The sequence below is a fragment of the Coffea eugenioides genome, chromosome 6 (genome assembly GCF_003713205.1).
Source record: "Coffea eugenioides isolate CCC68of chromosome 6, Ceug_1.0, whole genome shotgun sequence".
NCBI lineage: Eukaryota > Viridiplantae > Streptophyta > Magnoliopsida > Gentianales > Rubiaceae > Coffea > Coffea eugenioides.
This window is the reverse complement of record NC_040040.1, coordinates 1,679,607-1,702,972: the sequence shown is the minus strand read 5'-3', so window position 1 is coordinate 1,702,972 and position 23,366 is coordinate 1,679,607. Positions and strand designations below refer to the sequence as shown.

At 35.1% G+C, this 23,366-nt stretch overlaps 3 protein-coding genes across 5 annotated transcripts; 1 reads left to right on the top strand and 2 right to left on the bottom strand.

The window, feature by feature from the left end:
- The first annotated feature begins 3,899 nt into the window (after nucleotides 1-3,899).
- On the top strand, nucleotides 3,900-6,823 carry LOC113775981 (aldose reductase). 3 transcript variants are annotated; one of them, XM_027321047.1, is made up of 9 exons: nucleotides 3,900-4,167; nucleotides 4,244-4,294; nucleotides 5,040-5,113; nucleotides 5,211-5,298; nucleotides 5,402-5,608; nucleotides 5,728-5,799; nucleotides 6,060-6,302; nucleotides 6,391-6,463; nucleotides 6,581-6,672. In XM_027321047.1, the coding sequence occupies exons 1-8, from the start codon at nucleotides 4,021-4,023 to the stop codon at nucleotides 6,445-6,447; spliced, it is 939 nt and encodes a 312-aa protein (XP_027176848.1). In that variant the 5' UTR covers nucleotides 3,900-4,020; the 3' UTR covers nucleotides 6,448-6,463; nucleotides 6,581-6,672. The 3 variants fall into 3 exon arrangements, 2 of the variants coding, with proteins under 2 accessions (XP_027176848.1, XP_027176847.1); XR_003468956.1 differs by having other exon boundaries at nucleotides 6,060-6,463; nucleotides 6,581-6,604; XM_027321046.1 differs by lacking the exon at nucleotides 6,391-6,463 and having other exon boundaries at nucleotides 6,581-6,823.
- An 834-nt stretch (nucleotides 6,824-7,657) lies between these two features.
- On the bottom strand, nucleotides 7,658-9,657 carry LOC113776524 (probable protein phosphatase 2C 65). The gene is made up of 5 exons (XM_027321708.1): nucleotides 9,442-9,657; nucleotides 8,744-9,097; nucleotides 8,522-8,639; nucleotides 8,191-8,414; nucleotides 7,658-8,101 (listed from the first exon to the last, which is right to left on the bottom strand). Exons 1-5 carry the CDS (start codon nucleotides 9,655-9,657, stop codon nucleotides 7,658-7,660), a joined length of 1,356 nt encoding a protein of 451 aa, XP_027177509.1.
- Nucleotides 9,658-14,837: 5,180 nt separating this feature from the next.
- On the bottom strand, nucleotides 14,838-17,262 carry LOC113776212. The gene has a single exon (XM_027321319.1). The coding sequence runs from the start codon at nucleotides 16,618-16,620 to the stop codon at nucleotides 15,049-15,051; it is 1,572 nt and encodes a 523-aa protein (XP_027177120.1). The 5' UTR covers nucleotides 16,621-17,262; the 3' UTR covers nucleotides 14,838-15,048.
- Nucleotides 17,263-23,366: the final 6,104 nt, after the last annotated feature.

The window sequence follows — 23,366 nt, the reverse complement described above, 5'->3', positions numbered from 1 at the left end:
CTAGTACTAGTAAAAGTTTTTTTTTTTTTTTCTCTTAAAAAAAAAGGGGGCCTTTTACTGGTTTCTCATCTTTTTCCTTTTTTGGACCGACTGTTGCACGGAATCTTGATTTAGATTCGAGCGAGACTCAGAGCCAATACAAAAGGGAAGTGGGAAAACGGAGAATATTAGCTGTACAGGCAAATAATAATATATTAAGTTAAAAGGGCAGGCTTAATAATAGGAACTAAGGATGTTAGTGCTGGCCCAATCACCGGGTCCATTACGGTCCTCCCATTTCTGTAACTTTACGTTTTAGAAAATATTGAAAGGCACGAGTGGTCGGACTCATCATCTTTTTCTGAACAAAATACAGGAGGTTGCTTGGCAGTAGCGATTTCACGGACCCGTCAAAACCAATTCATTGTGCCGCTACTCTTCTTCATATCTAATGGGCCACTGCCACCCAACCATCATGCACTTTATGGACCTGGTTCTTGGCACGTCTCTATCTGTGGCCATCAGTTGTCCACCCCTCTACGCAACCTATTGAGGAAGGCAGAACTCAGAAGAGTGTGTGCATTTTGTGTTTCAGTCTATTGGGCTGTCGAGCCCGTTCATGGTACATCCACAAGCCCCCGGCATGATCCATCAATCTTGGGCTCTGTTTTCTGAGCCCAATCCGGGTCCTGTACGAATTTCTGTGATGAGTTTAGTAAAACAAACGGTGACAATCGGCTAGCAAATCTAAGCAAGGCCTGTTGGTCAGAGTTAGGGGATGGCAATGGGGGCGGGTGCCCGCGGGCTCTCGGGGGGGGTTGGGCGGGGGCGGGGGGAATTTTTTCCCCCCGCTTAGAAACGGGGCGAGGGGCGGGGGAGTATACCCCCGCCCCATCCCCCGCCCCGCCCCCCGCAAAACAAAAAAAAGTATATATATAATTATATATAACATGTAAGTTAATTAGTTATAAACTTATGATAATGATATTATTAGTTAGATGTATTATATAATGTATATTAGTTTATGTAATATAATTGATATTATCAATTATATGAATAATTCTACATGTCTACTAATAGAATTTATTAATTAGTTATACTAAATTTACTAATACATTTATACTAAATTTCTAATTACACTTAATAGAATAACACTTTTTTCTCAAAAAAAAGCACAAACACAATAATGAATTAGTGATTGCATTTGTACTAAAAGTGAAAACTTGACTATTTTAGTTATATTTATTTCATCATATTGGATTGTATTCAAATAACTTATGTTTGATTGTTTTTATGAGTTTCAATTGTAAAATTACAATGAATAATAATTTGGTGATGTGTTGATATTTTAGTACTTGATTATTTATTAAAATTTAATTATAATAAAATTATATAATAAAATTTTATTAACCCCGCGGGGGCACCCGCGGGGGAAGCGGGGCAAGGCGGGGCGGGGGGAGCAGGAGGCGGGGGACGGGGCGGGGGACGGGGGAGGGGTCCCCCGCCCCAACCCCGCCCCGTTGCCATCCCTAGTCAGAGTGTTAAGGAGTTTGGTTCCAATATTGTAGTATCTGGAAGGATAAGTGCGGGTCTGATCCGGCTCGACTCCATATTAGTTGGGGTCCAAAGTCATTATCGGGGTATGACCAAATTTTTAAAATAAAAGAAAAGGAGAAAAAAAGGGAATAGAACTTGGTCGCTGTTAGTATACGCATATGCAATGAGAAAGCGGAAAATAATAATTATAATCTACACTATATATCTACTTCTACTTTGTATATAAGAAGGAAGGGAAGTTTAGTTCTTTGCCTCCCTTGTTGCCACTTGACTTCCTAATAATTTGACAAGTTACATAATTTTAATATTTTTCTTGCACTTGATTTTTCTTGCCTCTTGCATATCGTTTTTTTTTTTTTTGCTCTTTCTTCATGCCAAACCGAGCAAGTCTGGCTCCTTTATTCTCCTTCTGAGCCCAATGAAATTTTTTAACCTTAATTATTTGATTAAGTGAGTGTACTGTCTAATTCATCACCATTAGATTAGTTTTAATATACTAATACTACATTACAACCCTTGGATCAATTTTCATTCTGTTCTAATTGTCTACATATTATATAAGAAGACATGGGAATTTAATGTAGCACTCCCATTTCTTGACACATGACATAACTCTCCTTCGAAAAATCTGTGATTTTTCTCCCATTTTTTATTTTCCTACTTCTATCTTGATGGATCAAGACAAAAGATATACCATACAGGATAAGACAAAAGATTTCAATTTTCTTGCCTCTTGCATATCGTTTTTTTTTTTTTTTGCTATTTCTTCATGCCAAGCCGAGCAAGTCTGGCTCCTTTATTCTCCTTCTGAGCCCAATGAAATTTTTTGCAATTGCAAGTCATTTTGCATAACTACAAGAACTTCTACTGTTTTTTATATATTGTCTAATTTATGACTTTAGGATCAAGCTTTATAGATTAATGAAAAACTTTTAATCCTTGGATATTGATTAATTATGTTTGATTAGTAGCTAACTAACTATTACATTTAAACAGCTCCTTTATGTAATCAATTAAAGTCTTTTTTTCTATTTCTTTATAAATCGTTTCTAAAAGTTGCACAGAAAAATCAGATTTCTTCCTTCCCAATTGTATTCAACTGTACACCTGTTTCATTGCTTGCCTTCATTAACTTCAAGATTAGTGATGGATTTAATAGATGCTATGTTTATTGTCTCCTTGATTTAGAAGAGCTAACTTCATAGATGGAATTTCTTCTGATGCTTAATTTTTCTCATGTTTTTGTCTATTATGTACCAAAAAGTTTACTGTTATATGTTCAATTAAGTTATGAGGGAGCCAAGGCCGTGCCTTGCATAGCCGAGATACCTCTAGTATATATATATATATATATATATATATAAAGGAAGACGTGGGGTTTGAAGTAAACAATTTTTGTCACTTTATATATTTTTAACTTTACCCTTATGAAATTTACTTATTACTATCTAAACATGAATTCCTAAGATATAACTATTTTTTAATCAGAACTATATAAACACATTTTGACAAATTAACTACTTCTAGACATTGTAGCTATCAAAATAACCATCATTTGATGCAAAAAAAAATATTAAAATAATAGAATTTGCTTAAGTGATGAAAATTTTATTCAAAAAAAAAAAAATTTTGAATTGCCCACACATCGTGTGTATGCCTTTAGGGCTAATCTATATAATATATGAAGGGAAAGCAGATTTTTGGCGCAAACACATAATTTTCTCACTTTTCTTTTTTTGTTCTTTCTAAATTATCCTTGATAGATATCAACTAACATATTTCTTTTTATCACTTCCCTCATAATTCCAATAGAAGTACCTTTCTTAATATATATAATTTCATTTAAGAATGAGCATATGAGTAATATGTATATTTTATTATTTTGATTTTAACTTATTTAATAAATTTATTTTTATCAGTAACTAGCAAATATATAGTTATGGGCTGCTATTGAATAATTATCTATTTTCACATATTGTTTGGTGAATGTTCTACAAATACACTAAAAAAAATATTTCTACAAAGGTTCTTTTATATACTGTAATTATGCATACACATCGAATAATTCTTTCTTTTTTTTTTTGACAAAAAAAAAAAAAGAAAGAAAGAAGTTAGGAAGTAGGAGGGAACGTGTCAAGGTAGGAGGAGTTGCATGCGGCCGGGCTTTGTCGGAGGACAACGCGTGTCTACAACCGAAAAAATTTTGGAAATCAAAGCACCTCACAGTCACAGCCAGAGGCCGGTGGCAGTCGGCGCTTTCATCTCATCTCATTTCTGTTGGCGTATACGACTGCTCCCTTCATATATCATATTCAGAGACTCGCCAGAGGTTGGGTTTTCATCTCACCTTGTGAGGCCCTGTTTCGTCCATCTAATTTGCTACCGAGTCTTACTTGATTCTAAGCAGAATAGACTGCCCATCTGGGCTACTTTTAGTAGTAACTGATAGTATTTGATACCGCCGAGGAGACCTGAAAGAGAAGAATGGCTCAGGTCACATTCACCACACATGGAGAGAGGATGCAATCCTTTAAGCTTTTGAGCGGCCACGCCATACCTGCCGTGGGTTTAGGAACCTGGAAATCTACCTCCCCCCAAGCTCAGCACCCTGTTTACTCCGCCATTGTTGAGGTACGATTACAATTGCAATTTATCTATTCCTGAAAATTACTCAGTACCGTAATTATATGTTTGTTGGTGGGTGCAGGCTGGTTATAGGCACGTGGACACTGCAGCAGAGTACGGAGTTCAAGAGGAGGTAGTACTGTGTCATTTGAAAAAAAGAGATAGAAGAGCCTTTTATATATCTGAAATTCCTAAGTCATTCAATCTTTTTTGAATTCTTGGATTGGAAGCATGGTTCAAAGTCGCGGTCGCGGCCTGGATCGTTCCACATCGGTCTCGGCATATCGGTCGCGGTTTCAAAGAGACGCGAATTTTTGAAATATTTAATATTCTAAAAATGGTAAAAAAATGATAAACAAAAATAATTAAAAAAATTAGTAAAAATAATAAAAATTCGAGTTGACTTGGAGTGATTCGGCCGTTTCAACCCTTCACGGTAACGTCTCGGCGAGTCACTTGTTTCGGTATCATTTCGTCGCGGTCCTTGTTTCGGTATCATTTCGTTGCGATCTCGTCTCGGTCCTTGTTTCGGTATCATTTCATCGCAATCTCGTCTCGGCATCATTTCATCGCGATCTCGTCTCGGCCTAGTCCGAGACGCACCGTCTCGACCGAGTCGTCTCGGTCTCGGCCGAGTCTTCGAACCATTATTGTAACCAACTTGCCTAAAGAAGGAAGAAATTAAAATATCATAGTCGTATTTAGAGGGCACTGCTGACCTGTGCTTGCCATCACTAGTTATTTCAATTGAACTTCCATGGAACATCTTTATCGTTCTCATGCATTATCCAAAATATAACAGCTGGAAACTGGAAAGCCGTGTTCAGTAATTGCAGATGTCTAGTTGGTTAGCTGTCTGATTTTCTGTCTTCGTTTAGGTTGGGCTGGCAATCAACAGAGCTATACATGCAGGAGTTGACAGGAAATCTTTGTTTGTGACTTCTAAGTTATGGTAAAATTAGGATTAATTTTTCACCTTCGTACTCCTTGGTGAGTAGTACCTGCCGGTGCAAGCCGAACTAAAGCCGCTGTATTGGCATCTCTTGTAGGTGCGCTGATTTGTCCCCCGAAAGAGTCCGTCCTGCACTGGAGAAGTCACTCCGCGAGTTGCGTCTTGACTACCTTGATCTTTACCTGGTAAGTTTGGGGTAGTATAGCTCAGCTCTTGGGTTTATAACTTTATATTAAAAACAGTAAATGAATTTCCAATCTAACACTCCTCCATATTATTTCACTACAGATCCATTGGCCATTTCATCTGAAAGAGGGTGCAAGTAAGCCTCCTAAACAGGGGGATGTCATGAAATTTAGCATGGAAGGGGTTTGGAGGGAAATGGAGAAGCTTGTGAAGGATAATCTTGTGAGAGACATTGGAGTTTGTAATTTCACGCTCAAAAAGCTCAGCAAGCTACTAGGTCTTGCTCAAATCATGCCGTCTGTATGTCAGGTAACCAGGTTTTATCATAAGAATAGCCCTCTTTTAGTGTCTGCATGTAAGTGTCCCCGTGTGTGTGTGTATCTATTGTTATGCTTAGGTAATTGATCCTATTTGTTTATGAAGTTCAGATGGAGATGCACCCTGGATGGAGGAATGATAAAATGCTAGAGGCTTGCAAGAAGAACGGCATCCATGTCACTGTAAGGACTAAAAAATCTGTTCCTTTTCTGAATTTTTCTTCAGGGTTTGACTTATGATGATCACACCTTGTTGGGGTTCTTTTTAGGCAATGAATGGGAAGAGGAAAAACACAAAATTTGGCTTAGAGTTGCAAAAATTCGGAAGTAGTTGAGAGCTTTTAGTTAGCACTTGTAACGGACATTCTTCAGGTCCATTTGGATTTTTAGAGTTAGTTAAGACCACTAATCGTCTCAAGCTGCGAATATTGCATAAATTTCAGGCATACTCACCCCTGGGTTCACAAGACCACGGCCGAGATCTTATCCATGATCCTATAGTGGAGAAGGCGGCACGGAAGCTAAATAAGAGTCCCGGGCAGGTGCTCGTGAGGTGGGCAATCCAGAGAGGGACTAGTACCATCCCCAAATCAACCCACCTTGACAGCATTAAAGAGAACATAAGGGTATTTGAATGGGAAATCCCTGAGGAGGACTTCCGAGCTCTTTGCCGTGTTCCAGATCAGGTATGATCGTCCCTTCTCTGCAGAAAAATGACGCCAGTATTACTGGGGCGGGTCCTGATTACAAATGTGCAATTTGGAGTTTTAGCAGCAATACCTTTGTACTTGGAAAGTTTCAGCACAAAAATCGGCTACCAAGACAAATTAAAGCTAAAGTTTGAAGGGTAAATGTGTTGCATGGAAGTGTCTGTCATAAATGGTTTAGTGATTGCCCATCATCTTTGTTGAAATTAAATGAAATGATAGGAAAACTTTACGTGGATCTGCCTTTATGATTGCAGAAGCGAGTTTTGGATGGCGAAAATCTGTTCGTGAACAAGACTGATGGACCATATAAGAGCGTGGCAGACGTCTGGGACCATGAAGACTAGATACTACTAGTCATTCATTCGTTTTTCCTGCGATGTTAAGTTTGAGAGGGTTTGATAACTTAAAATGAGCTGTATGGAAATGCTGGTGGCAGATTTCAATTTTAGTCGAGTCAGGGACAAATTCTGTGATTTTGTTCGCTTTTTTTTTTGGGTTTTTTTTTTTTGTTTTTTTTTGGGTTGGGGGGTGTTTTTTTAGAGAGAGAGGGGCGGGGGGGGGGGGGTGTGTGTTTTCTTCAGGCGCTTGTGTTTCTGTTCTTCTGGTACTGGATTGGACCTCCTTTGGGAGTCCACCGATGATTAGTCTCTGCAAATTAAAAAGCAAGATCATGGAACTCCGAAACCTTTCAGGAGCAATATCGTCCACCCCTTTTTTTAACAAAATTTATGGGTATGTCCAAGTCTCATTAGATTCAAAGCCTTTCTGGTAACTCACATAATGCGTTCCCATTCTGATCTCCGATTCATTTTTCTTTGTTTCAGGATTATTTCCTCGTGGCATTTGAAATATAACATTATACTAATATATATTGAAAATCTCGGTATGTTAGAAGAAATTACGCAACCAAATATGAAACATTAACATTAAAAAAGCATGATAGATGCTAACATTGCTTCGACTAGAAAGGCTGGCAGCATATAAGTATCACAAAAGGTCCGACAGTCCCAAAAGTAAGCGAGAGTAGAATGGATGGAGGCTGAAACTGACAACGATAAGGATACAGTAATGCGTATGACAATGGAATGAATTGTTATTATTCAGGGCCATGCAATGCAATGGTCCTCTAATTGGTCCTTGTTCCTTCCACCTCTCTATCCTTATCCATATCCATATCATCTACTAGCAAGCACCTCATCGATTTCTAGCCTGTATCGTATGTTATGTTATGATGATTTCAATTGTTAACTCTTTTTTTTCCCCCTCCCTCCCTTGGGCTCTCCTACAGAATGTTTTGAGATCAGCAGAATGTTGTGGCGTCTGAATGCTCATTATTGAACTTTTTCTAGGTTCCCTGTTGGATGTCTTCGATTTCTAATGAGGGTTTCCCGACTAGATGAGCTCCCTGAAGAATCCGCCGATTGCTCGCCTTTAGCTCCCTGAACATCGTGGGTTGGCTTTTCTTTAACTTGACAGTTCAAAACGGTATCCAGGCCATCGTCACTTCGCGAGCTTGATACATAATTATGGGATACAGGACCGAGCTCTGTATAGTTTAAGCTGAGTTCAGTCACTTCTGACAGGGACTTGGTCAGCAATGGTCGCTGGCGTTTTAGGAACAGGCATACGACTGCGCAGTCATCCATCTTGGCGCATGGATATTTATATCTCCATGCTCGAATGGCACGATCTACCAGAAGTTTGGCTGCCGTGGATCGCTTCCTTGCAGATGCAACTATTCTTACCACCTCGTTGTTTGATAAAACATCCCATATCTGGAAAAAAAAAAAGAAGATGCAACAAGAAGTTTAGTAAACTGGGTTGAGATCTTAATTATAAAGCCTATTTCTATTCGAGACCTTACCCCGTCAGTTGCTAAGACCACAAATTCATCTCTCTCTGTGAGCTTTCTGTAAAATACTTCAGGGGTTGAAATGAGGCCGAAATCTTTTAAGCAGAAGTCTCCAAATGCTCTTGCCATGGCAAGACCTGGGCAATCTTCATCAGGCATCCATATCCTGTACACATTCGGTTCTCCTTCCATCGCCATAACTCTGCCTTGGCAACTTCTAATCCGTTCAGCTTCACCTGGATTACAAGAGATGATCAGAACTAGTAATACTAAGAAAGAAGCCGTAAAAAAATGCAACATTAGATTCCCAATTGTTCTGCTTTTGTTGGAAGGAGAGACGGACTTGGTAGGTTTGGTTTCAAATCAACCGTCAGTTGCTCGGCAACGAGCAGATCCTGGTCATCTCTGGTACACATAACAGCTCGAGAATCTCCCAAGTTGGCAATAATCAGGTGCTCTCTCTGAAAGAGTTGACTAGCAGAAAAGCATAAGCAACACGCACCAAGGAGACTTCTATTATAACTACTACTTTCTAAAATTCATTCATGGCAATGTATAATTGCACCTGTTTAATCACTGTCACTGCAGTTGTACCACTGCAGTAGCTCTCAATACCGGCGTCACCTTCAAGTTCTTCATCCATTTCCTTGAAGGACTTCAATATGCGAGCTTTCCATGAAGAATAGAATTGATTCTCAGACTTGTCACAATCATGACTGCTACCATCACCAAAATTGCCAGCATTTTCATCACCACCACTGCTTGCAGCACTGATATTAAAACCCTTAGATGCTGATGATGATGACGATGAAAGTTTGGAGGGCAAGAGATCACGCACATAACGTGCCACAACGTGGCCGGATGGACCATGTCCGTCAAAGACACCACAAAAGATCATGTCCCTCTCTCCTGTGAAGCTCTGCAGATAACAAGACATTTAACATTCTAGAGCACATGAGAGCTTCAACGCAAATAACTCGATGGACGGGCATCATCGTACTTTTCAAAGATCATGCATGGTATAAATACACAGCTTGAGCTACCCCTATTGAGTTGGATACTCGATCGAGAGATGGGATTAAGAAATAGTCGAGGTGGAAAAACGACGAGAAGAAATATGCAATTGAACAGGAAAGATGAGAATCATAATTGCCCGGTGGGAGACGGGAATTTGGAGCATTCCCGTTCAATGAAATAGACATCCATTCTGAAATCAACATCCAAAGAGGAAGAAAAGAGAAAAGAAAAGAAAGGGGATCAAACCTCCCATACTGTCATGGCATCTTGGTTGGTTCCCTTTTTGCCTTGTTGAATAAACGTAGAAATGTACTTGGACGATCCTTGAAGCCTCACACGAGCGCCATGATCGCCTCTTCTTACATAAAGATCCTCGTCTTCGATCGTTTTCTCTACAACCTCGTCCGCAGCATAGAAACCGTCAAACCTTTCAATTCGTTGGCACGAACAACATGCACCCATGTCCGCCTTCCTTTGGAGATGGCCTTGAAATTAAGACCAAACCAAATGCATTTCTCCAGTCAAAAGCCCACAAAAACAAATTAAACAACCAAGAAAACAAATTAAAAAGTCATGATATGATATGCTACCTGTGAATTCGATGGTATGGGTGCATGAAGAGGCAAAGGGACGCTAACTTTCAATACTCAGGCAGATGGAAGTTGATATAATACGGGCTTTCATATTGTGATGTGTTTTGGGACAAAGACGAACAACAAAAAGGGCCAATCACAGATTTTGCCCTTTCATGAACCCCATTCTTGTTTGTTGAGATGTAATCAACATAACAGACATGTACTACTATTTTGGAAGAATATATTTTTCAATTATCGAGAGGCTCTCCTTTAGATCAACAATAAGGTCAGAAAGAAGAGTTCTTTTGCTGACAATGCGGCCATGTGACGTGAGACACAGTCATGCCCAAATTCGCATATATACCCTCGATCTTACTGCGTCTCTTATCGCGGGAAGCCTCCCATTCTCTCTCTTCCCCCTTCCCCTCTTTTCTCCTATTTTTGTGAGTTCTTATCGCTAATATCCGTTCTACTATATATTCTTGCCTAGCCTTTCTTCCACCATTCTTGTCCATGCGTCTAAAATTCAACTACTTCGATCAAACATTAACGAGAATCATGAATAATACTAGTATAATCTTTTTAACCCAAAAAAAAAAAAAATAATCACAGTAATGATTTTTAGTGTTTCATTAGCAACTTGATGAAAACACCATGGACTAGAATTTTTAACAATTTTCAATGCCAAAATCGTGTTAATTATAATTCGAACTCTGAACCTAATAGCTCCACCCCCAATTGTGAGATTTAAGATTCGAATTCTAAATTTGGCAACGAAAATAACTCTAAGGGAAATGAGTTTGGTGCTATATATTTTTAGAGGAATGCGTAAGCAATTAGTCAATAGACAGGAAAATGGGCTGTAAAAAGGGAAAATGAAGTAAAAACCAGAAAAGTTTTTTTTTTTTCTGAAATATGGATAGCAAATTATTTCAAATAATGTTTCACCTACATCATAAACACATTTCTCAACCCACTTTTTTATATTCCCAATCATCCTTTTATTTCACATACATCACATTACAAAAAGTGTAACACTAATTATTTCAAACTAGTATTTTGACCCGTGCTATGCACGGGATTATATTGCAAATCAAAATAATATTGTATATATTTATATATTGTGGTACAGAATAATATATATATATATATACTAAAAATTTTAAAGAAGTGTATGCTTAACATGTTGAAAAAATTTTAATTTAGAATGATTTACATGATAGAGGAATTGTTAACATATTTAAGGAGAGAGTTAGGTTGGATGGTAACGTGAGAAGAGTTTTCTTGAAAAAATCAATTTATCAGTACCCGACAAAATATATTATGTTATACTCATATATCAAAACTTATAACATAAAAAATAAGTTATAACCAATTTATTTTCTTCCATTTTTAGAAAAAAAAATGTTTCTCCTGTCTTGTATCGCTAAAATTGTTGACTACATTTAGATTAACATTTTTCATAAACTTTAACGTATATTTTTAAAAAAATCTATGTAATATATGTTTTTAGAGTTCTCAAAATTATTAAAAATTACCATCATTTCCTTCTTCTCTTATCTGCCAGTTAGTCATGAGATGCCTCCTACGACTTTTGTATATTCTATATGGTACCACTCTCTCTATTATTTTTTTTGTCATCTCTGTCATATCCCTACAATCCATTTTCTTCTTCTCTCCTTTCTCCGCTCATCCTTGTAACCCACATTTCTTCTTCAACTTTTCTCGTCACTTTTCAACTCCTCACCATTTTCTTCCCTCCCTCCTCCCCCCATACCCAACCTCTAAATTCATACTCCTGCGACCGAATATATTTAACTGTACCTATCATAATGAAAATATAAAATTGAAAATTGATTACAATGGTTGCAATTATTAGTATCTAAAAATGGAAATGAAAAATTGATAATATCTAGAATATCCTCAAGCACTACAATCAATATATATATATTTAACATAGCAAATACATATTTACACATGAAGACAACAATAAGAATACATAAAATAATTAATGATACCAAAAGTTATCCTTAATGTCTGGGTTTTGCACTCTTATTCAAATCTAATCAGGGTCAGATATATACAAATTAGGGTCGAATGTTCTATATTTTTTCCTTAAACTATAATGTTACTTTTTTAAAAATTTTTGGTAGAATTGGCGTTGTTATTATCATTATTTTTATCAAAAATGAATATTTCAAAAAAAATGTCCACGTTAAAAGGCTAGTACTATTTTGTTTTTTATTTAGTGATTTCATAATTTAAATTTCATAAATGGTACCATTCTTGATTTTTTAAATTAATGACATTATTTCCTTGTTGTTTTCTATTTAATTTTGCTCTTTTACTTAGGATTACTAAGTTAAAAGATAAAATATTATCATTTACTTTTTTACTTTTACTATGTTTGGGAATATTTTTTCTTTATTTACTCTCCCACTAATAAACTTCAAACCAAATTCCTATATAAGTGGACCCACTTTTTACTTATTTAAATTAGAAAGGCATGGAAGCCACTTCTTACTTAGGAAAATATTATTTGCACTCTATTTTTTATTATTTGCAATTCCACCATTTGTTTTATCATATAGTCTAATTAATGAAAACTATATGATCAAAATGATTATTGAAGTGTGAATAACAAAAAATGGAGTGTAAATAATCTTACTTATTTAAATTAATAAGAAAGCATAAAAGGATGTTATATTTGTTATCTTCTGTTATGGTCTTATAAAAGTTTTAATTGGAGTAGAATCATAAATAACATAAGGCAATCGGAAACGTGATAGGTCGAAGTTCAAATAGGATAACATGCACGTTAACCAACAGTTTGAAATGAAATGATTTTAAAAAGTAACCAACAATTTCAAATGTAAATAGTAGATGTGGAAGTTAAGAGAAATATATTTTATAAATTAAATTAAATGTGAAATGCTAGAAAAACAGAATTGGTAGTGGGAAGATGCGTATAGATAATACTCTATCCAAACAAACTCATTATTGAATAATGCAATAAAAGGTTAAAAGGGCAACATTGACTCTGAAGTTTCCATTGACATTTTTGAGAAAAGAGTGTTGTCAAGTATTAAAAACTTTAATTGAAACGCCAACATCATTAACCACAATATTAACAACCCAATCCTAAAAAAAAAAAAAAAAAAATAGAGAGAGAAAAAAACCCCATACAGAAAAAAGGTCCACTAAGATTTTATAAATTTGGATGGTACCGAAACTAACTACTACTAAGTATCTCACGTACAAGGTCTTTACCATTTTATCTGGACGACTTATTTGCCGGAAAAGGCCTCTCACCTCAAATAAAAAATATTCTAAAATGCATGAATCAGGAGGTTCTAAAATCCGCAGGAGAAATGCTCCGTGTAAATCAGCAACCTTTCAAAGTCACCAAAAGCAGCAACATGAGGCGACTGGGTCATCAACGCGGATGAAGCAGATGAGCACTCGTCATTTACTCGGGTAGACTATACAGCACCAATCGTGAATGACGGAAATCTAGTCGAATCAAAACAAATGATGAATCAGGGGGTCCATAATCTCTTCTTTAAGCAGAGTAATCATGGGGATTAGGCCATGGCAACTTCTTAAGGATGCTTCATGACAATTCACTAATATCATGCCACACCCAGCGGCGCAGCCACATGTTGTTGAGGGTGTGTAATTGCCCCCTTCAACTTTGGAAAAATTGTTTTTTAGACTTGGAAAGTTTAGAAATTCTTAGAATTGCTCCTCGTTTAGAGGTCTCTTTTCTGAGTGCATTGCCCCTCAAAATCTACAAAATTCTCTTTTTTTCTAGTGCATTAATCACTACCCTTCACAAAAATATTAAAAATATGAATATTAATCCAAGCATAAACTCTGTCGATGTTTCTAAACACAAATTGGTAAAGTGATTTTTATTGTTAAATTTGAGTATGATTTAAACTTAAAAACATATTTTACATAAGAAAAAAAATGTATATTTTACATAAACCTTCATTATTACTGCATACTATATGCTGTCGGAGATTAACCTCTTTTCACCTTAGGATCTTAACATTGCCACTAGCCACGGCAGTCCTTTTTTTAACTTAAGCACTACAGTATAAAAAGGAAAAATTGTTCAAAATGTCCCTTACAAATCATTAAATAAATTTTTTCATCCTTCATTTTTTAAATATTAACTTTACATTACTTATAAATTATGTCGATAAAATTTGGTCCCAATATAGACTTTCGATCACTTTTTACCCTGCAATTCATCACGTAATCCATTTATAGTCATTTTTTCTTAAAGGCAAAAAAAATTAGATCCCACTTATAGTTAAACAAATGACCAAATTCATATTCAATTTTGCCCCTAAAAAAATAGTACTGATCTAAACTAAATTTTTTTCCTAGTAAAATAAGATTGAACGCAATGTATATCTATTTTTGCCACTAAAAATGTGAAATTTAATATTTTTGTACATAAAAGTGACTATATTATATGGAGAACATGATGATTTCAAAATAAAAAGTTAGAATATTAGACATGTTCGGAAAGCAACTTTTCTAAAAAAAAAAATTGTACATTTTCTGTTAGCGCATTTTTCAATTATCTTTCTACCTCACGTATATCAAATTGTTATGGTACATTTTTTTTTACAGAAACTCCGGAAAATAGCAACCCAAACGGATATGGTTAGGACTAAATTTTGCAAACTTAAGTTTGTAAGGAATGCAAAGTTAAAAAGGAAACTGAAACGTGCAGAAAGAAAAAACGTTCATCATTATAAGGTCAATAATTCTAGTTCAGAACATCCATCCATCCTTTTAGCTTGGAAATGTAAAACTTACCACCAAAGGTTAAGACACCCTCGCAGAAACAACAGGACCTTTGAATACGTAATAACCAATTGGCGGGAAGCATAGGAGTTCAGGATCAAGAAGAATGAGGCAAAGCTGAGAAGCTGAGAGGTTCCCGAAAATTCTTCAATCACAAAGTTCAAGCATAAGGAACCGGAATTCTGTAGGAATTTCACAAGCAACAGTAAAATCTTGGAAAAAAGAGATGAACCAAAGCACCGCTGAAGCCAATCAAAGCATGATATATTTGCACTTCTTTTTTCAACTACCATAAATACAAGTGAAAATGAAATACACGGAAAACAAAAACTATAACAGAGCTTCTACAAATCTTCATTTGCAAAAAAAACAGACATAAACGGCACGTTTGGGTAGGTAACTGAGACTCAGTGAAAAAATAAAGTCACAAAGGATTACAAGGGCTTTTTAACCATCACCACCACTGATGGACAAGAACTCCACTCTCTCTAAGTGAAGTATAAAGCTCCAAACACTGACCATATGTCTTCTCATATTTGGAAGACCTTTCGCCAGGGCAACATTTCTGCCACCTGTTGTAATGGCATTCAAGAAAGACCTCATCAATTAAGCAAATAGCTCCAGTCTCGATCAATCTTGGTATCAAATTGAATTCGGTCCCTTCTACATCCATCTTCATCACTACAAAGTCCCTCTCCGACACGGTATCCTTCAACCATGCAGCAAAATCAAATCCCTGAATCTCATCCACGTTACCATCAGACACACCAGTTGACGACTGAACAGGTTGAATTCGACCCATCCCTCTCCCTTTCACTACGTCTTTATCAATGGGGTCTTCATTAATCTCGAAAAACAGCGTCTCATTCTTCACCCAAGCAGCAAAGGGCAACAACTTGACCCCCTTTCTGTACTTGTAGTCCTCGTGAAAATGCCTATCAGCCTCAATGGCGTAAATCTCAAAGGTTTTATTCTGCTTTGGATATTGCTTTTTAAACCAGCTGACGATACTCGAACCATAGCTCCTAGCGCCAACATCCACGTACACGTATCTGTGCTTAAAGCTAATATCGACCATTGACGGCAAGTACTTAATGTTCTGTATGTTCTTCTTCAATGTAATCCAAGGTTTCTTTGGTTCTTCTGCAATCAAAGGCTCTGCTTTCCGGATCAGTTGTTGCTTGTAATCCGGCACAAAGCATTTATTAGCTGAATTGCCACCGGGGTCCTGAACCCCAAGGCCAAGAATTTGTTCCCCGTTTTCACTTGAATACTTCCGCATAACAATTTCACGAACGAAGGGCAACTTGGAATCAAACCCATCAATGTCCCTAAACTTTACCAATTTACAGCAATTAAATAAATCAAGGAATGAATTGTGACTATAAGTATCTCTTGAACCTGTGTGAACCACGAAAAACCCCTGGGGCTTCAGTGTCCTGCAAATCTCCGCCGCAAAATCGGCAGGCTTCGGCGACTTTTCAATCATTCCGGCGCCGGAGAATATAAAATCAAACTTGTCATTCCCAAACGGTTGCTTGATCGCCTGACCGGAAATCACCAAGGGCTTGGAAGCCTTCTTGAAAATCCCAATCGAGTCGACAACGCCGATCTCTTTTAAAGCGAAAACATCGGCACCGGTGGGCGTCTCGACGCAGAGGGCCTTGGAATTAGGGGTCAGGAATCCCTCGGAAATGAGATCTTGAAACACGGAGGAGTAGAATTGGGCGGCCTTTTGGAAACCCCTGGTGGCCCAGAGATCGGGTAGCTTATGGGGTTTGGCAGGAGCCGATTTTGCAACGGAGATGACAGCGGAGGAGGACTTGGCGGCAAACTGGCCGGCGCCGGAGATGAAGCTGTTCAAATGATCGGGCAGAGAGAAGAAGCAAAAGTCGCCAAGGTCACATGACTCGCCTCGAATAGTGACGACGTAAGCAAAGCGGACGCCAAGTATAAAGACGCAGAACAAGAAGAGGCGCAGTAGAATATTTCTCAAGAAGCTGGGCTTAGCTGTGCTGGGCTCCATGGTATAATCAAACTGTATGTATGGCCTCTGATAAAAAAAAAATTTTTAAAAAAAAGAATCCCTAAATCTGTCTATCTAAAGTAACTGATGTGTATGTATGAGAGTTGCGTGTGTGAATGAGAAAAATAGATTTGATCTGTGAGCGGATGTAAGGAAGAAGGGAGTTGAATTTATCGGGAACAGAAGCGGGCGGAGGTGTGGTTGGCACCAATAAGAGGAGACGAGCGGCCGATGATAGTGTTAGAGAGAAGAAAATTGAGGAAGAAAGGAGGAGCGAAATAGGAAAATCTCATGACTCCGTGTGATGATGGGTTGTTGCGGTCGAAACTAGCTCTCATGTCATGGGGTTGTTTCTAGTCTGGTCACTGCTATGCTACTCGTGCAGCTGCAATTGGTGCCGATATTTGTAACCGGATTTCCTGATTGATGCCCTGCTGCTTACTTGTTACTACTCCTTACCATTGGAAAAACCTCATAATTGATACGAACCAACACAGACAGCTGCCCTGGGTGTGTTAAGAGAGAGGATATGACGGGGGAGGGAGGGAGGAGAAGACGAGTAGAATAAAGAGAATGTTGGGGGCGGAGAAAGTGGATGGGGATTGGTTTACGGGGAAGGGTGGGATGGATTGGAAATAGAAGTGTGAGAGTTGGGATGGGGGTGACCGGGGGAGGGAGGGAGGGAGAGAAGACGAGTAGAATAAAGAGAATGTTGGGGGCGGAGAAAGTGGATGGGGATTGGTTTACGAGGAAGGGTGGGATGGATTGGAAATAGAAGTGTGAGAGTTGGGATGGGGGTGACCGGGGGAGTCGGTTCACGATGGACTCCCACGCGGTTAGAGAATATATATCTATATCTATATATATTGCAGAAGTGATTTTTAGCAGAGACCCTCTCAATAACTTCCAAACTTCTCATTCTTTTTTCTAAATTTTTGTATTTATTTTAATATATAAAAAGTATTGGGTTATAATCAACCCTATCACCAATCAAATTTAAAATTTAAAACATTCTCATTATCTACTTCATAAACCGTTTATAGTTTGTTATTTATACTTTAAATCATTTTTACTCCTTAATTAAAGACAAATGCTCATTCCTATGCTATTTTAATACAATATTATATTTTTATAATTAAGAAATATTTGTCACCACACTAACCCTATAACCACCCCAATAAATGAGTTTTGCAAATTACAATCACGTTTCAAAAAAATCACAAATGTACAACTAAATGTAAAGTTGAGTAGGTAAAGTGCAGTTAAATATAAAATTAAGGGGCTTACTATATTTAACCCTAAAAAAAATTCCAAGAACGGAACAAGTAGTGGGTTATTAATTTTTGTATTTATTTTAATACATAAAAAGTAGTGAGTTATAACCAACCCTATCACCAGTTAAATTTAAATTTGAAAACTTTCTCATAATCTATTTCATAAACCGTTTATAGTTTGTTTTTTATACTTTAAATTCTTTTTACTCTTTAATTAAAAACAAATGCTCATTCACATGCTATTTTAATACAATTTTAATTCAAAAGCATATAACATGATCAAGAAACAACAGAACCAATTAGGACTAGATTTTGACTCAAAAAAAAAAATTAGGCTTATATGCCACTGGCACGTTGCCGTAACTTGCAACACCAATTAGGAGTATTTAGTGCTTTTTTTTTTCCAAGGAGTTAGGACACTGTAAAGCTTATTTAGGTAAATTTTGACTCATCGGTGATTTGAGTATCAAGTTATTGAATATATTACAAATTCTATAATATCAGTCTGCTACAAAAAATAATATTTTACTAGCATGTGGTATTTGCATACGAAATTTCAGAGGTAAATCAAATGTTTTTACTTATACTCTATATAATTTGAATAGTTTTTTAGCGAATATAACCATACTATGAAGGACCATCACTTTGTACAATTGAAACTAGCAAATTGTATATCAATCACAATTTAGATTTTGCTCGATACATGCGCAATTGGTGAGTTCCATCAGTAATACTACATCAAACTTTTAATATCGTTTCATACTCTTATCAACATGTATTTCAAAAAATTATAGGTTTGAAAATGATATATGTGCTCGAAAGTTAGTTATGTGGTTGAGGTCAAGCAATTTTACAACATCACAAGCATTATCAATAGCAAATTAAAAAAAAATATGGATATCCGAATATACAATCATGCATACGGTAAACTTACTCTATTTAATTTAACTAGTATAAATACCCGTGCTACGCACAGTAAATTACATTTTTGAAAAAAATTACAATCTATAGAGGAATCTAAAAATAGTAAAATGTTATAATCACGGGCACATGAAAGTATATTTAAAAAAACGAAACTTTGTAACAATAATTCAATATATGATAAAAACATCTCCATTATTTATAAACTATCACTTTGATGAAGATTGGATCCTGAAAAAAAATAGAAATCTATATCATAAATTGAGCGATATAAGGGTCCAATTAAATATAATTGAATGTTTAATTTGATAAATAAATGAAATATTTATAAACATTTTGCCTTCGATTTGATAATCTTCTACGAAGGCGTGAACATTCTTCACACCAATCAACTCTGAGTATGAACGCCAGTATTAGGGGTTTAATTAATTCTGTTGATTTTTGTGGAGTTTCAACTATAAATGAGAATGCACGATTTTTGCATGAATTAATGTGTTGGTCGAACAATGCACCTCCATTTTCCTGACAATTAAAAGCATACATAATTCAAAATTATCTTTTGTTTTAGACAGTTTTAAATAATATTGTATAAAAATATATACATATAAATAATGTATACCTTTATTTTTAAATCTCTAAGATAAAAAGCATCACAACAATACATGAATCGTGCATGCCTGTCTTGAAGAGTGAGGTATAGGTTACCACTGAAATCTCTAACTTCTATGTTAACATTGTATCTGTTAAGAAGAAATTGTGATGTATGATGTAAAAATTATATTAAAATTCAAAATATATGAAAATAATTACCTGACAATAGTGTCGACTACGTCATTACAATGGATACACACCATTTTTGCAAAATGAGATTGACATGGTTGTCCACAATTTTTGCATAACTCATGGAACATATTGTCTATGTTGATACTTTGAATGTAAGCAAGTATTCGAAAATATTTAATCTAAAACAATCCAAAGAATGTATAGATTACAATTATTAATTCGAAACTACATGTAGATACTTGTTCATTACTTAATTAATTGAGAGGAATTGTACCGTAGGTATAACTGCATATTCGGATATCCATATTCTCTTAGCATTTGATATCAATAATGCTTGGGACATTATAAAACTGCATGACCGCAACCACGTCACTAATTTCTGTGCACATTTATCATTCTCAAACCTGCAAATTTTTCAAATATATATTCGCAAGAATATGAAATATTATTAATAATTTAATATTTTGGTATTTGTAAAACTTACCAACTGTGTAGGTATTGAGCAAAATCCAAGTAGTAATTGACATACAATTTGCTTGCTCGAATAGTATAAAGTGACGGTCCTGCACAATGTGCTATATTTATTGATAAACTATAAAATTAAATAAAATAAAGTGAAAATAAATTGAATTACCTTTATGGGAATCAGTAGTGGCACAGTAATACTAATAAGCAAGCTACGCCCTGCAAAGGAAAATACTAAAGTTATTTGTCCGAATATTGTGTCAATTAGGATAGATAGAAAAAGGTCTTCGCAATTACATCCAGATTAGACTTTGTAGTAGGTATGATATTTTTCTGAGGTTTGTTTGGGAAGACAAACAGAATCATGTTAACTTGATAGAGGAAGGACAGAACAAAAATAGAAAAGGGAACCGAAACATTATTAGTTTCTTTTGATTAATAATCATCAGCTATTAGGTTAAACTTCTCAATCTTATCATGGAATTGGATTGGAAGAGGTTTAATTGTAGTGGGAAGATGTGTGAGGAGAGTTAATTGGAATTAACTTCTTGTTTGAGGGAACGTGGGAGTGTTTAGTTGGAGTTAACTTCTTGTTTGAGGAAAACGTGGGGATGTAATGTGCCCATGATGTTTTTTACGAAATAAATTAAATGTAAAATGCTATAAAAATAGAGTTGAGAGTGGGAAGGATTGTGAAGGCTTGTTGCTAAAAATCCCTTCTCAAATTTATATAGATATAGATTATGCACAAATTTTTTAAATTTATAATCATAACATATACCTTCTTTCATTCTTACTAGATTAAATATTTTCGAATACTTGCTTACATTCAGAGCATTAACATAGAAAACATGTTCTATGAGCTATGCAAAAATTGTGGATAACTATGTGAAGGTCATTTTTCAAAAACAGTGTGTATGCATTGTAATGACGTGGTCGACACTGTTGTTAGGTAATTAATTTCATATACCTTTAATTTCAACAAATTTTTCTGTATTGTATATAACATTTTATTTGTCAAACAGGTACAATATTAACATACAAATCAAAGATTCCAGTGGTAACATGCATCTTAATCTACATGACAGACATGCACGATTTGTATTTGGTTGTGATGCTTCTTATTTTGAGAATTACAAAGGAAGGTAGAATTTCTTGATATATGTTTATTTTTTATAATGCTATTTATAAACTATGTAAAAACAATACACTAATTTTGAATTTTGCACGTACTTAATTCTCAGGACAATGGTGATAGGTTGTTCAACCAACGAATCAATTCATGCAAAGATCGTGCATTTTCATTTGTAGTACGCATTCCACAAAATTTAACAGAATTAATTAAATCACCAATTTTGACTTTCGTACTAAAAGTTGATTGGTGTGAAGAGTGTTCGCACTTTCATGCAAGATTATCAAATCGAATACATAATATTTGTAAGTATTTCATTTTAACAACATTTAATTACATTCATTTTTATTCATATATCATTCATTTTCTAATATAAATTTCTATTATTTTTTTCAGGATATATCTTCCGAAAAAAGGTAATTTTTTAATAATATACACATTCTATCATATTTCAAACTATTGTTAGACAGATATTATATACACATTATATCATATTTCAAACTTTTATTTTCATTTTTTCAATAATATCAGCACCGTGCGTAAGACGGGTATTCACACTAGTTACAAAGTAATCATAAAAAGATCCAAACTGCAAAGCCTTCTTCTTAATTATGTGTTTGGAAAGTATTATTTGAAATAACAACTGTAGCATTTTTTGCATGTGATATATATAAAATGAAAAAGTGATTAAATAACTACTGTAATATTTTTTGCATGTGATATATGTAAAATGAAAAAGTGATTAAATAACTACTATAGTATTTTTTGCATGTGATATATGTAAAATGAAAAAGTGATTAATTATATAAAAAAAGAGTTAAAAAATATATTTATGATGTAAATGATTGATAGCAATTTATTTTGAATAATATTTTATTTGCATCATAAACAAATTTTCTAACCCATCTTTTTATATCACATACATTTCATCATAAAAAAGCATTACAATAATTATTTTAAATAATATTTCAAATAATATTCTATCCAAACACACACACACTCAAGTACTATAAATTACCGCTACTGCAAAGAATCATCACCAAACTTAACAAAAATCTATCTCACGGCATATAAATAAAGCATATACAAATCTTTGGTCGATCACAAATTTGAAAAGAAAATAGAAAAACGAAACACATAATTACCTTTAAATACTTGTGCCAAAAACAAATAAAAACAAGCGAAGAGTAGTCTTGTCTATTAGATCATAATTTATCATAAAAGGATCTGTGAACGATTTTTCAGAAGTTTTATCATTTGGCCTAATCATATACACACTCATATTTGGCTTCATACACACGTATATATATCTAATAGATAATAGATAAAATAATGTTCAATTATTTATGGTAGGTCACTGAGTTAGACGTATCGTTGTTATGCGAACTGGATGTTCACCCTTCTTACCACGTCTACATATCTAAATATTGTATTTATGTCATATATCCATTTTGTGATGATTTGTTTTTGGTAACAACTATTTTTTTTCCTTCTTTTTGGCCGTTAGAACTAAGAACCATCTATATCTATATAAATTTGAAAAGGGATTTTTAGTAATAAACCTCCACGCATCTTCCCACTATCAATTCTGTTTTTCTAGCATTTCACATTTAATTTAATTTATAAAATATATTTCCCTTAACTTCCACATCTACTATTTACATTTGAAATTGTTGGTTATTTTTTAAAATCATTTCATTTCAAACTGTTGGTTAATGTGCATGTTATCCTATTTGAACTTCGACCTATCACGTTTCCGATTGCCTTATGTTATTTATGATTCTACTCCAATTAAAACTTTTATAAGACCATAACAGAAGATAACAAATATAACATCCTTTCATGCTTTCTTATTAATTTAAATAAGTAAGATTATTTACACTCCATTTTTTGTTATTCACACTTCAATAATCATTTTGATCATATAGTTTTCATTAATTAGACTATATGATAAAACAAATGGTGGAATTGCAAATAATAAAAAATAGAGTGCAAATAATATTTTCCTAAGTAAGAAGTGGCTTCCATGCCTTTCTAATTTAAATAAGTAAAAAGTGGGTCCACTTATATAGGAATTTGGTTTGAAGTTTATTAGTGGGAGAGTAAATAAAGAAAAAATATTCCCAAACATAGTAAAAGTAAAAAAGTAAATGATAATATTTTATCTTTTA